General features: G+C 29.6%; 1 protein-coding gene across 2 annotated transcripts in view; it reads right to left on the reverse strand.

Moving 5' to 3' along the window:
- Window positions 1-14,180, reverse strand: part of LOC119687510 (bone morphogenetic protein receptor type-1B) — an 86,144-nt gene that overhangs the window by 54,925 nt on the left and 17,039 nt on the right. The window contains exon 1 of one of the 2 annotated variants that reach the window (XM_038101843.1): window positions 3,859-6,670. The exons of the other annotated variant lie outside the window; for it this stretch is intronic. Coding sequence (XP_037957771.1) covers window positions 3,859-3,892 — 34 coding nt within the window. The 5' untranslated portion in view covers window positions 3,893-6,670. Of the gene's footprint in view, window positions 1-3,858; window positions 6,671-14,180 lie in introns of those variants that run through there. 2 annotated transcript variants of the gene reach the window in all.

Raw genomic sequence — 14,180 nt, forward strand, 5'->3', positions numbered from 1 at the left:
AACAAGATACGTTTGGGTTTTTACGTAACTTTTTCCCGTGGGCTTTAAACTATTTCAGCTTTTACGGTTATTTTCTACATTTTTTCATTTTTCATTTTTAATTTATTTAAAATATTTATATATATATATATATATATATATATATATATATATAACACAAATATTAGTAGATAGAGTCTCTGTCAGGGCATGGCAAAGTATATCATTAGAGTTCTGGTAATAATGGAAAACAAATTAACGAACATTCGGCATGGTTAATATAGAAAGTGGCGTGGCTGGAACACCAGTAACGTAAAGAATTATATAAATGCCAATAAATATATATTTACTACACATAAAAATAGTTTAAAAAATAAAAAGAATTTTTCAATATTTAAAAAACTAATTTAATTTTGAAATTAGTTTTCTCTTATTTTAATTAAATTTAATATGTTTTTACTTTATTAATTACGGAGATAAAGAATATGGTAAAAAAAATTCAAAATATTAAATCGTAATTAGTTCTCAGAATTCAGAGGAACTGAAGAAATCTGAAGACATCGCTAGAAAATTATTATAGTTCTCGTAACAGTAGAAGATCCGGGCGTTTTCTTTTCATTTCATTATGATTTCTCTAAGTCAGTCTTATATCTATCTAACTGTGCAAACATTAGTTAAAATATTTATAATCTCTAGGCCCTTGTTATGTAGAGTATTATGGGCAAGTCAAAATCAAAATTGTTGTTGCTTTCAATGCAAATTCAAAACTTGAGAGTGAGAGATAAAAACAAATGTAGATTAAAATTCGGTCATGAATGGCTAAGGCTATCTGTGCCTCGTCACTCAGTCTAAACCGTGTTGTATATATGTATATATATTATTATTATGTTGAGGCTAGTTGAGTCAGTGCACTTGAGCACTTTTACTCTCTATTCCTTTAAAATTTAAACACAACCAAAAAGTACGAAAGTAATAGTAAAAATTGATGATGTGACACTCTGCATTACATAGATTTTCTTCATAGTCTGAAAAAGCCAATTTTGACGTGCCCATAACACTCAACATAACACAGGCCTTAGATAAGAGAAGACTCCAGATTTCACACAACACATGAAAAAAATAAATTCAATATATTTTCTTCTTTTCTGAATAGCAACAAATTACATACTAAAAATATAGTTGAAGCTGGTTTTATAAACTATTTTCTTTCTGTGTAATTTTTCTTTCATACTGATATTCACTATACCAGGATGCTATTGGTATGTCTGATATATAAATCGTGTAATACATTGGATATGGGCTATAATCTTACGACTGGACATTTGAGTCAGTAGGCTAAAGATACAATTATCTATCATCGGATGCTAATTACCTAATACACTACGTTATGATGCTCCCATTCACATTTTTCATATGTTCGATCTTACAACATTATGCTTGATATAATAATTACAATTTAAAAAATAAAATTATTAGACGTTGGAAAGCTAAAACATAGTTCAGCGATTGGCATTTTATAAACGCCAGAAATTATTTTTTGTGGTATTACTAGAATTACTAGAATCTATTTAGGAAACTTAATGTAACTCTTGATTTAAACTCTTGATTTTAATAATTGCAACTTCTTTGCTTGGTAATGGAAAATTCTATATATATTTTTGCTATCTATCCTTCTTGGAACCTATTTCCGCAAATTATCATTCGATAGTTTTTTTTGGGGTGTGTAAGTAACGTTTTTATTAGTGACACCTTTAATTAAAATATTTACGCGACAATAACGCAAAATGTCAGCATTTAAGATAAAATAAAATGCGAAGTGTCGGTTAAGGCACTTAAGGCAAAAACATAGAAATATTTCTATGTTTTTGCTTAAGGTTTGTCAAGAATACGACGTCAATAAATCGATAATACGCAGAATTAAAAAAAAAACAACGTTTACTTCAAGAATACGTTAAAAACATTGATTACCCAAAAATGAAGAGAGCTTTATACGAATGGTTTTGGAAACAGCAACAGCGCAACGTTCCTATCGCATGGAATCATTACTATTCGCACGGAACCACATTACTGTTAATGTCAGCAATGGTTGGATGACCAATTTCAATTATAGAATGATATAGATACAAGGAACAATTACTATTTTTAATCTGTGCATTTATTATTAAGAGGTTTTCAGACCATAAGGATGTACAATATAAATTGATAAGAAAGATAGTTACTATCCATTTTTAGAATTAAAAAAAAAGCGAGCAGACTACAATAGTATCCTCTATCTCTAGAAAATTCAATCATGATAAAATATTAAAGGGAACTTCTAAGAATTGACTAAATAATAATATCTTTCACTAAATATATATAAAGGAAATAAAGAAAACATTCATGCATTTTACAGCTACCATATTACAATATCGTTTCTGTAACTTGAAGTTTAAAAAGAAATTTATAGACTTCGACTTGTGATTTTAGATATTTTTAAAATAAATATTTAGTACATATTCGCTAAATCTAAATAGCTATGTAGGAAATAAATATATTTATCATATTTATAAATTGAAATAATTAACAATCAATAAGTTTTTGTGCGCTGTTATTTAAATAAATACTATAAATTTTTGAGAAATCTATATACTTTATAATTATCGGAAAACGAATATTGACATTTAAAAATCAGAACCAACAAAACACTCAAAAAATCAGAGCAAAAATGAATGTATTGATCGGAGAAAAATTTGAACATTTAAGGTCCTAATCGGTGGGTGCTCATACGTAAATCTAATCCTTTAAACATCATGGAGATATAGGATAATTTTGCACAAAAACCAATTTTTAAAAAAAGAAACAAAGTTTTTACAAATAATAATCGAGCCATTATTTAATTACAGTACCATAATTTAGAATAGAACAGTGAAACATATATCATACGATTTAAATGTGATTGACCTAGAAAATATCTAATATCGAATTGTGTGTTCGGACAGGACAAACTATAGTAACCGAAGAAATTCAGAAACGTAAATGGGTTCAATTAAGTCGTATTCTAAGAATGCTAAAGAATAACATTGTTCAATAGACACTGAATTGAAATCACACGATTCTAGACGACCGGTCACCGAACTTAGAGGAGAACAGTGGAACGTGAATTAAAGCATGCAAATTATTTATGAAAGGACATTGATCGATTTAAATTGCTAACAGAGACTTGACGCTCCAACTTGGAGGACAGCATCATATTCAAATATAATATGAACTTATAACTGTTATATGACTTGAGTTATATGAATGAACCATTTTTAAGATATTTTCTTTTTGAACTGAAAATTTGTAAAATTTTTTTTTTGACCATTGTACGAGTATCTTAATGTTATAGTGAAAATGGTTACCATCACATCTGATATTTTTTTTTTGGTTTGTTAGACCAAAGAATTACATCTTGTAGTGTTTTTGAAGAAAATATGTGTATAGAAAAAACATGTTTATGTATTGAATTTCAAAAAGATTAAATTAATTTATATTTTCCATTCCAAAGAGGAAATACATTTTATTTATTGCAAATAATCTCTTGGCAGTCAGAAATTTTGGATCATAGCAATATGTTGGGAAACTTCATTCCAATCTTAATCATTAAAAAAAGGAAAAATAATAAACGTCTCGAGAATAAAATTATAACTTGGCATACATTAAGAAATGTTCAAAAATTTTAAAATTTTAAAATTTTTATATAAGAATTTAATATAAAAAAATATAGAAAAAAATATATATATTTCTGATTTATAAGAATTCAAAATAAATTTAAGAAAAAAAAAAAACAACAAAAAAAACACGAAATCATAAAATGCATATAAAAAAGCAATACAGAAATTTATTATTATTATTATTTACCATGAGCCTTCTTCTTTCTGGATTTCGGCGCCATGTCTGCAAACTCGGTGTTGTTTTTGTTTTTACCTTGCGCTTTTGCTTTTCAGGAAAACACAATCAAGAGCGGCAAACAAAAATCGTAGCACACAAAACACTTGTGATGCAAAGGAGAGAATCTTAAAACATATAACCTTAAAACTGTTGTTGGTGTTGTTGTTGGTTGATGTGTTGTGGCTGGTATTTAGTTGTTGTTGTCTGTTGTTGCTGTTGCTTGTGACGCGCTTTAAACTTTGTTACCGACAATATATTAGTTGGTAGTAGATTTGCAGGTTGTATAATAAATGTTTTCTGTATTTATTTTTTCTCTTTCTGTAATATTATTATTTTTATTTTGTTTTTAGAATTTTTCTCCTTTACTTTTATATTTCCTTTTTACTGTTTTTACTGTTTTTGGTGTTGAACCTTTAGTTGATTTAGTTGGTTGTAGATATTTGGTGGCTTATTGCAAAGACTCAGTATTCAATAACACAACAAACATATCTTCAATAACTCAACTCAAATCAGCGCAACTGTATAAATTGTTGCAGTGATTTTAACACACAAAATAATTGGAAGGATATAACAATAACAATACGTTGATTATGATTTTGATAATAATAATGATGTTATTTGTTGGTTGATTATGTTTAGTGTTGAATGCGCTACGTTAGTAGATATATTGTGAAAATCTTTTATAGCAACAAACAAAATATCAAACAAAAAAAAAAGAGTAAAGGAAAAATAAGGTTTGCTTCCTCTAAGGCTGTTGCTGCTTCTCTTCTTCTTCTTCTTCCGCTTCTACTACTACTTATAATTTTTACTTCTTATTCGTTACAACAATAGAGTGCAACATACAACTGCATAACAAACACAAACTCTCAAACATGCAACGCTTGCCCGTGATGATGTTAATAATGATGATGATGATGATGCAGTGGCTGGACGCAAGGCAGCAAAGGCAATACAAAATTAAAAAGCCAAAAGCTATTAATCGCAACTCAATCGTTTATGATCGTTTGTGTATTTGCTGAATGGTTGGTTATGCGCGATATATGCGGGAGCCTGAAAACGTGTCGTCGTCCGTCGTCGTCAGTAGAGTAGAAACGAGGTAACGTTGACGCCAATGGAGCAGACGATGTAAATGTTGTATAAGGCTTCGGTCAAGCTGGCGACACTAACAATTGTTGTTGTTGCTGTTGTTGTAGTATTTTTGTTGTTGCAGCACTGTTTTAACAGAGTGATAAATTTTAATCCTGTTGCCTGTTTCAGTTTTAGTTTTGTTATTTGTTATATGCTCTTCTTTCCTCTTTCGCAGTTCTTATTACTTCTCATCTCATTTATTTCCTGGCAAAATTTTTACTATGCTTTTGGGTATTTTTTTATTTTTGTTTTTGTTGTTTGTGTTGTTTTAACTTTGGTAATTTGTATGCAGCAGTATGGTTGATTATTAGTTCTTCTAAGCGCGCTAACTTGGGAGCCTGTCTGGTGGTTACAGTGTTTTTGCAGAAGTTTGCGCAGCTTTGCTATGCTGTGTTTTGATCTTGCTATGCGGTGTCATGTGGTGTGAGCGCGTGATCACGTCGAGTATAATTACAGGCGAAAGGTGGCGATACAAATCAGGTGAAATTTAATCCATGGGGGAGCAAATCCAACCAATAAAAGCATAATTTGATGCTTTTGTTTTTCTTTTAGATATGATGCACTCTGCTTTCGCTTATGAATTGTTTTTATTTTTGTTGTTTGAAAATTTTGTCAATTTTTTTTAGATTTGTTAATTTAATGTTTTTTTTTGCATAGAATTTATTTTTTCATTTGTATATTTAAAATACTTATACATTACTTATGTATGTATATTTTTATACTGTATGTTTTTATAAATGTATTTTATTTTTAGCATACACAATTTTTGATTTAAAATTTATTCGTTTTAAAAATATATATTCACCAAATTATTTGACTCATTCATAAAATATGCTTCTTTATTTATTGAAGATATTTTTATTCTCTATATCAAAGCATTTCAATTAAGGTTTTCCTTTGATTTGTCAAGTGCAGGCAGTACGCAATACAGCATTCACCGTCAACTGCTGTTTTTTCTGTTGTTGTTTTATATTAAAATAAGTAAAAATTATTAATTGCATCTCTTTTTTTGTTTTTGTTTTACACAATATAAAACACAATTTAACGTAATATTTTATATTATTTGATTTTAGTATATTTTCGTTTTTGTTTTTTTTTTCAGTTATTAGACGTCAATATATACACAACACGTACAATAGAAAGCAAACAAAAATAATGCTTCAGAAGGAAAGCAAAATAAAAAAAAAACACAAAATATAACAAAAAATTGTTCGAGTTGGATTTTGTTTGTGGATTTCTGTTTGCTTAAATAAAATTTTTGTTGTGTTTTAATCAATTTATTTGTACACAAAAAAAGAAGACACTAAGGCGCACTTGAAAATGTATTTTTCTGTAGCTTTTGTGTTTATACACATATATTTCAATTCAATATTCTTTTAATTTTCATTTAAAAATATTACAATATTTATTTAATAATTGTAAATTGTGAATTACTGTAACAACATGAACACAAGTCGTCAACGATTGCGTACGCGAAACCAGGTACTAAAGGCAATAAGCAACGAAAATTCCGCAACACGTCCAACGACTAAGCAAAATGAAAACAAACTGAGTAATGTTTCTAAATTTTCTCTTCATATACCACAAATTGTTATTGCTCGCAACAAGCTCCTCTGTAACAACATAACATGCAGCATAGCGAATACACAAGTTGGTTCGATTCAAACTTGTGCTATGTTGTTGCTTATGTAGTGCAAACCAATGTGTAAATAAAAATAAGTAATACTGGCGTACACAAACAACAAAAATATACATATATATTTTGTTTTCTCTCCTTGCTTGTCGGCTGGTTGCTTCATACAGTGCTGCAGCAACACGAACTGTTATAGATTGCCATCCGCCGTCCATTAAATTACGAGGGGAAAATGTTTGTTGTTACTGATTTTGTTTTTCCTCTTTCATTTTCTGGTTGCTTGTTTTGTTTTTCTTTGTTATATCAAACCAATTTCATTGGAATTGAGTTTGATATTAAGAACGAGTTCTTATGCTTACCATACCAAACGGTGGAGCAGCAAAACAAAAAACAAAACCAATGTTCGGCAGTTGAAGTGTGTGGAACAAATATTTTTTAGCACCTCAAGACTTTTAAGCTAAATTTGCTTGTACCCATTTAGCACAATGCCTAATGACACTTCAATAAACTTAAAGAAGCATAAAAAAGTATAATAAATATTTTATAATTATTAATTAATATAGCAAGGTGTACAAATACAACATCTTAAGATATTAATAAAGAATTCAATCATTAATTCAATTAATTAATAATAATTAAATTAATATTAATTGCTGTAGTTTTAAATTTTACACACGGGCTTATGCATATACCTTGGTAGATTAATTACATTAAACCAGCGATCTTAAGAAATCACTTATGGAACCATCTATTGGCCCATTGTGTTACCGTAGACGAAACTTAGAAGTTTAAAAACCACATACTTAGATAAGCGAGTAAGTAACATTGATTAGTCAAAGCCACAGATAGATCCCACAGATTCGTAGTTTTACTAGATTAGAGTTCCTAAAGCCGATGTCCAAAAATACACTCAAGGCGTGAGTGTCGTTAAGTTACATCACATTAGTTAGCCTTTACAGACACGAGTTGTCCTTGTTCGCATCCAGTAGTCTCCTCCAGCCAGCTTCATCACTTGCTTACTGCTTCCAGTTGGAAGTACCGAGTACCCTTATACCATTGATCACTCGGTTCTTCCACCGAAAATGCAACTGTCTTTTACCATTTTTTTCACCAGTCACTCACCTTTCATACCGAGGCAGGCTTGTTCGATTCGCTCAACATTATCAAGCCAACGAAGCTGCTACTATACCAATATCACAGTTTAGCTTATACTATAAAATTCATCGTTTCATCTAATTTGATACGCGTTGCTAACGCATAAGGAACAATAGATCTTCCAATCTAAATAATATTTCGCTTGAATGCTCCTAACGTCTTCTCATCACTGTTCGTAATTGTGTAAGCTTCTGCGCCATACAGGTGGACAGGCATGATACCAGACTTGTGTGCGCGATTTTTATTTGTCGAGAGAAGGATTTATTTCCCTTAGCCTGAAGGAACAACTGTTAACAAGAGTGACTCTTCGTAGAATTTCTATGTTGATGTATTTGCTGTTTATATTGCAATTCAAATAAATAAAGTCTTTCACAACATCGAACTAATATTAGTAGTTGTGTTCAATTTTTTATAAAGATTTTTTTATTACAACGATCATTTATATTTTCATCATTACTGTTTTCTATACAAACTTTTTGATAATAACTTTCGTAGGAACTTTCGTAGATGGTCACAAAAAGCGAAATTATCTTAAGAACCTAGAATTCTAAAGATTTTTATTTCAAGTTTTTGTATAGTTATAAATTTCGAGCCCCTAGAACGGGTTGGGGTACCATTCATTCTCAACGGTATTTACGAAAATATCCTTTAAACTTTTGAGAGACTGTTTGAAAGTGCATTTTCGGGATTTACTAGAGGTATAAAATATATTTGAGGTTCAGCATAAAGGAAAGGAAGATCAACTAAAACAGCACTTAATATAAATCGCAAGTGCTATTGGTATTCACTACTAAAACTAGTGTATCATCCTTCGAGTTACTAAAATTAGATGGTCAACATCTAAAGCTATCCCCTCAGGCTATATATCTAGACGTCATGCTGGAATGTGAGATTTAATTGTAAAACAAACGTTGAAGAGCGGGTAAGAAAAGCATGCATATATTATTGCTTCTATAAAATTAGATGAATTAGATGGTAATTAGATGAAATCAAGGTCTTCTTTCAAAAATTATCCTGTGATTGTATACTGCAGTTATACAACCAATATTTTGCATTTTGCCCCTCTCTCGTCATTCTCAACTTAATGCCGAAAGAACTGCAGATTAAAAACAGTGCCGCAATGTCAGCTGTTAGACTGCAAGAGTATTGATCCTGAAAAACCAAACCGAATTGTAATAACTAGCACATAATTTGATAATAGGCACGCCCTATCTATACATCGAAATTGGATTCCTGACATCATTTAATATAATATTTAAATGAAGAGAAAAATAAGAACGAAAAAAGGTTTTAACACAGCGTACTGAGATTATCAAACCTTCTCAGACGTTTCAAAGATAATATACAGAGAAAACATAAGAAATTTTTTAGTTCAAAAGAATATATGGAGATCCATTCATATTGCGTACTCGTCTTTTGAAGCTTAAATCATATGATTTCAAAAAGTTTTTAAAATCAGTCGATCACAAATTTTTTCAACAACAGAATTATCATTTTCACGCCAGTGCACAAAATCAGAACTAGTAAAGCAATGTAATACTTAATTTTATTCAGTCAGTAATCGGGGCACAATATCATTCATCTGGATTCCAGGTCACCAATGTATTAGCTTGACATGTGTAGATTGCAAAAAAATCACACTAACATGGCCAAGCTACAGTATATAGAAAAGAAAAACTCTACTGGAAAACGCCAAGATTAAAGTGACAAGCCCCGTGGTAACCCTGTTATGCCACGGATCAGCGGGTACTCATGGTGAGTACCTCTTTCCACTAGAAATGCAACAGCTACAGAGAAAAAAAGTTTCATGCTTGGCAAGACATAACATAACAATATGAAAGCCTAATAATAAGTCCGGCGAATAGTTTAAACATAGATTTTTAAAACATAACCTCCTTTATTAAAAGTATGATTAGTTTCAAAATGTAGTTTTTCATGACGGGGAGTATGGTGTCTAAACGACGTTACTGGTATATACGTAACGTCGTTATATATAAACGACGAGATGGTACATAGGTGTTCTCTCGCCATAAAATATTGAGTGAAAAAGGCACACATGAATCTTAAATGATATTGGATGAGTGTTACAAGCCGTCGAAAATAGTTAGTATTACAACTCCTGGTCTACTTTCTATACATGTAGTTGTTTGCCATTCGCAGAACCAGAAAATGGCTTCCTTCACAGACAAGTGTTGCAACTGTGGATTAGTAAAGGAAAATGAAACTATTATCCATCACATCAGAAAATGATTTTCCTTTTTGAAAGTTTCATTTAATTTATATAAGACCATTATTTTTTTTACTATATACCAGTTAAAAAGAACGTGATTTTTATAAAAATATAAACAATTCATTATCAACTTATTAAGATAAACTTAAATTATAGTTATGATTATTAAAAATAGAAAATTACTAATATGTTACAATATTAATAATATATTATTTATATAATTATATTGATAATTGAAATGAATAATTTATTACTTATGAGGTTTAGCTTTGACGCCATTAAGTCAGCCAGCGTATAAAACACTTGTTTTCTAATTGAAGAATTTGAAATTAGAATTACAATAACCAATTTGAAATGGTAATTTAACTAAATTGCTAATTAATTTGATGGAAAGTCAAAAAGTTATATAAATAATTGAATTTAACATTAAAACCGAAGAGTAGTACGCTCTACTATAAATCGTTTTCAAATGCTGTATATTAGGTGTTAAAAAATTTTAACAAATGAATATAGAAAGAGTTAAATAAATTAATTATTATTAGAAGTATATTATTAGAATATATTATATATTCACCATATGACATGATAGCTTAACATATTACACATTTCAGAAATATATTCCAAAATTTTCTTTTAGAAGTCCGTCTGAAATGATGTCAATTAATTAGTACTGAAGTTTTATAGCCATATTTAAACCTATTCATGTTTATGGTACCCTATTTTGGTAAGATCAGTTAGGAGTTTGGATACCTCTATAAATAGATTTCTGACACATGTAACAGTATATTTAACATGAATCCTGAGCATCCTAGCCATCGAGTTTTTAAAGAGAACTCGGTATGCACCTTCAATCTACAAAATGACAACAACTGTGTGATATATGTATATGATTCACTTATATTGACAATAAAATTGTTACCGAAAAGTCGGTCTACGAAATTATTAATTACAAATTAATTTCAATCAAATTTTTTTTTCCATCAATAAACAATTAGGAATGCATTTAAATCGTGTTCCGTTCTACACCTTATGCAGATGTCATGCCAAATGGAGTTAGAAGATACGAAGATATATATACTCTTAGTGTCAAATATTTTTTCTGGGCCTTTGATGAGACTCTAGATCATCTATTACCTAATGGATACCATTTGAGAGCGTATTTGACAAATTAGGAATTTATATTTTGTGAAGTGTAATAGACCTAACATCATTTACATTAGTTTTTAAATCAAAGAGTTAAAACTCGGGTAATCAATTCTAATGAGATAGATTGTTGAACACCGAAGAACAGCGAGTTACTTATGAAATGTTTATTCACTTTAATACTGCTCAACATTGTATAGGCAATACTCGCAATTGTATAATTAAAGTCTCTTCCTCAACTTGGGGTGAGTTATGAAAAACTTTTTCCATCGTAGATGGCTTCGCGTAATTACTCTTTCGTCTATCGTTTTTTCCATTTTTTTTTTGATATCTCAGAAACATTGTCCTTAAAAATTAGCTTCCGGTGGCCAACAGATCTTCTCGTTCAGATCTTAGTTTCAGATTGTGTTTGACGATATAGTAGAGTTTTAGCTGTGACAGTTTTGAGACATGATCAAATCATTTGAATTGGCGGCATTTTACTGAATATTGGACGTTAATTAGCCGAGTTTATTTTTCTACTAAGTGTTTCTTATCCTTATATATGGTAATATATGGTAACTCAAGTTCAAAGGTAATTGAAGAAATAACGAAAACTTGTCTCATTCCAAAACTTTTATTTTATATATTAAGTTATTTTTTATATTCTATACAGATTTTGTATTAGCAAAAATTTATGTTTAATTAACATTAATTAATCGGAATTGCTAGTTCGGAGATTGTTGGAATTCACTGTGGTACTTCTGTTGATATTGTACTATTAAAAAATTCCAATCAATATTAAAAATTATAATTTATGGAAAACAAATTAATAGTTTCTAAGAAATTAAATTGTTGCTAACTACAATTTGATGTGGCAATTAAATCTCAATTAAACAGAAAATAAGATACTTTGTAAATAATACTCTGTGAAATAATTGAAAGATATTCGTATGTGCACCGGTATGAGGCAGCGAGTAAAGCAACATGGTACTAGCAATCAGGCAACCATCAGTGGACGGTTCAGCGGTTTAGAGAGATACAGGTACACTTATTTATGACTTTATTGAATTCGTGCAAAATTACAAAAGAGCAATTAAAGTGCAGTAAAATAATCACAAAGACACAAATTACGTTTTGCATGACTCTAATGTGCAGTACTTTGTGAGTATATATCATCGGATTTTCTACCTGACCAATTCAATAAAAAACAAAAAAAAAAAATTAAAAACGAAAAACGAAAAGTATCTTATCTTCTCAGTAAACTTAAAACTAATTTTTTTGAATCTCTAAATAGTGCTGAACTGCACTGTTGGTTTTCACACATAGTCGAGTTTTCACAACAGCTCAACAGGTAACAGGTGAGAGAGATCTTAGGTATATTAGCAATACCTTCTGCAATAGCAGAAGTACGTAGACAACGACTCTTAACGAAGTAATTATCAGTAGTGATCAATATTGATGCCACTGAAAACAATAAAAGTTTCAACTTCACATACAAATCAATACAATATCCATAACACTAGCAAAAACAACAACAGTACTATCGATATATTGTAATAATAATAACAGTAGCAAAATATTAATTTAAATGAACAAAAATGGAAAGAAACACGCAGATATGAATCAGTTATGTATGTATGGATGACTATACAATGTAGCACTTCCAGTTATGACGCAGGTTATGGATGCGAAAGATGACAGATACACAACACGTATCTGTATATGCGTACATACGTTTCGTACAATTCGTGTGAATGTACCTGAGTATATTGGTAGGTAAGTATAATCATAGATATATTTACGTTTCCACAAATACAAATCTGTCTAATTAAATATCAAGATATTAAAGCTGATACTCGCATCTGCTATCTGTTATTTGGTATCTGGTATATGGTTTTCTTAAATGACAAATATCTTATCTTTATCTTTTTTTATATTTATTATTTTTAAAAAAATTTGTTAATTATATATTGTCATGCAAAAATAAGTAAATTAAAATGCAAATTTGATTATTTTGGTAAAAATGAAACGAAAAAAAATATATGCAAAATTGCAGAGTTTAGCATTTTGAATGGCTTTGTCTTGTTGAGAAGAATATGCCTAGTAAATTGTAATGTCTGTCATACTCGTAAAAAATAAAATGATCAAAAATTAACATAAGTAAAAACTTAAATGAACACAAAATATTATATTATTTTAAAAAAATTAATAATTTGAACTAGGTGTTGAATCACTTAAGCCCCCTTCTAACTGTGTGTCTAGGTAGCACTTAAAAATGGTATAATTAATTGAAAAATTGATAATTTCATACAATATTATTTAATATTTAATCATTTGAAGACTTACGCGTGAGCAATACTTGCATAGTGATCCAAAATCAATACACAATTTGAAGTTTCCTCATCGAAAAATAATTTAGTAGTTTTGGAATCTGCACGTTTATTCAGTGTAACACTGTGTCTACACTGGTCAGAATTTAGCAAGATTTCTGCTAATACTATCACATTTTCACTAACTTGTACATACCTTTGTTCGTCGACAAATACGAATATAGTATTTGCATTTGAAGATCAAAATCTTAGCAAATTGTGGACACAAATTTTCAAATTACTTTACGAATAGCAGACTTACACAATGTTTCAATTGCTTACTTAGTAACTTCATTAAGTAAGTTTAAAATTTTGTCGTTTCCATTGGCATAAGTTACTTATGACATATGAAAAAGCTTTTATGTGACAGAAAGTTCATTTAAAGGTTCAAGAAAACACAAAAGCACATCACAAAAAGAATTAATTATATAATTGATATATTAAATCATTTATGTATTTATATTTTATAAATCTATTACATATTCAATTAATTAAAACAAAAATTTCATTAAATACTCTCCTTCTCAGTATTTTTGTTTACAGTTCAGCTGTTGTTTATTTACATTTTACATGTAAAACATATGAAAGGTATTTCAAATTTTGGTAATATCCCTTGTGGGAAATTTATTCTTGAGGGTTGTGTTCGACATTT

This window comes from Teleopsis dalmanni, chromosome X, assembly GCF_002237135.1.
Source record: "Teleopsis dalmanni isolate 2A chromosome X, ASM223713v2, whole genome shotgun sequence".
NCBI lineage: Eukaryota > Metazoa > Arthropoda > Insecta > Diptera > Diopsidae > Teleopsis > Teleopsis dalmanni.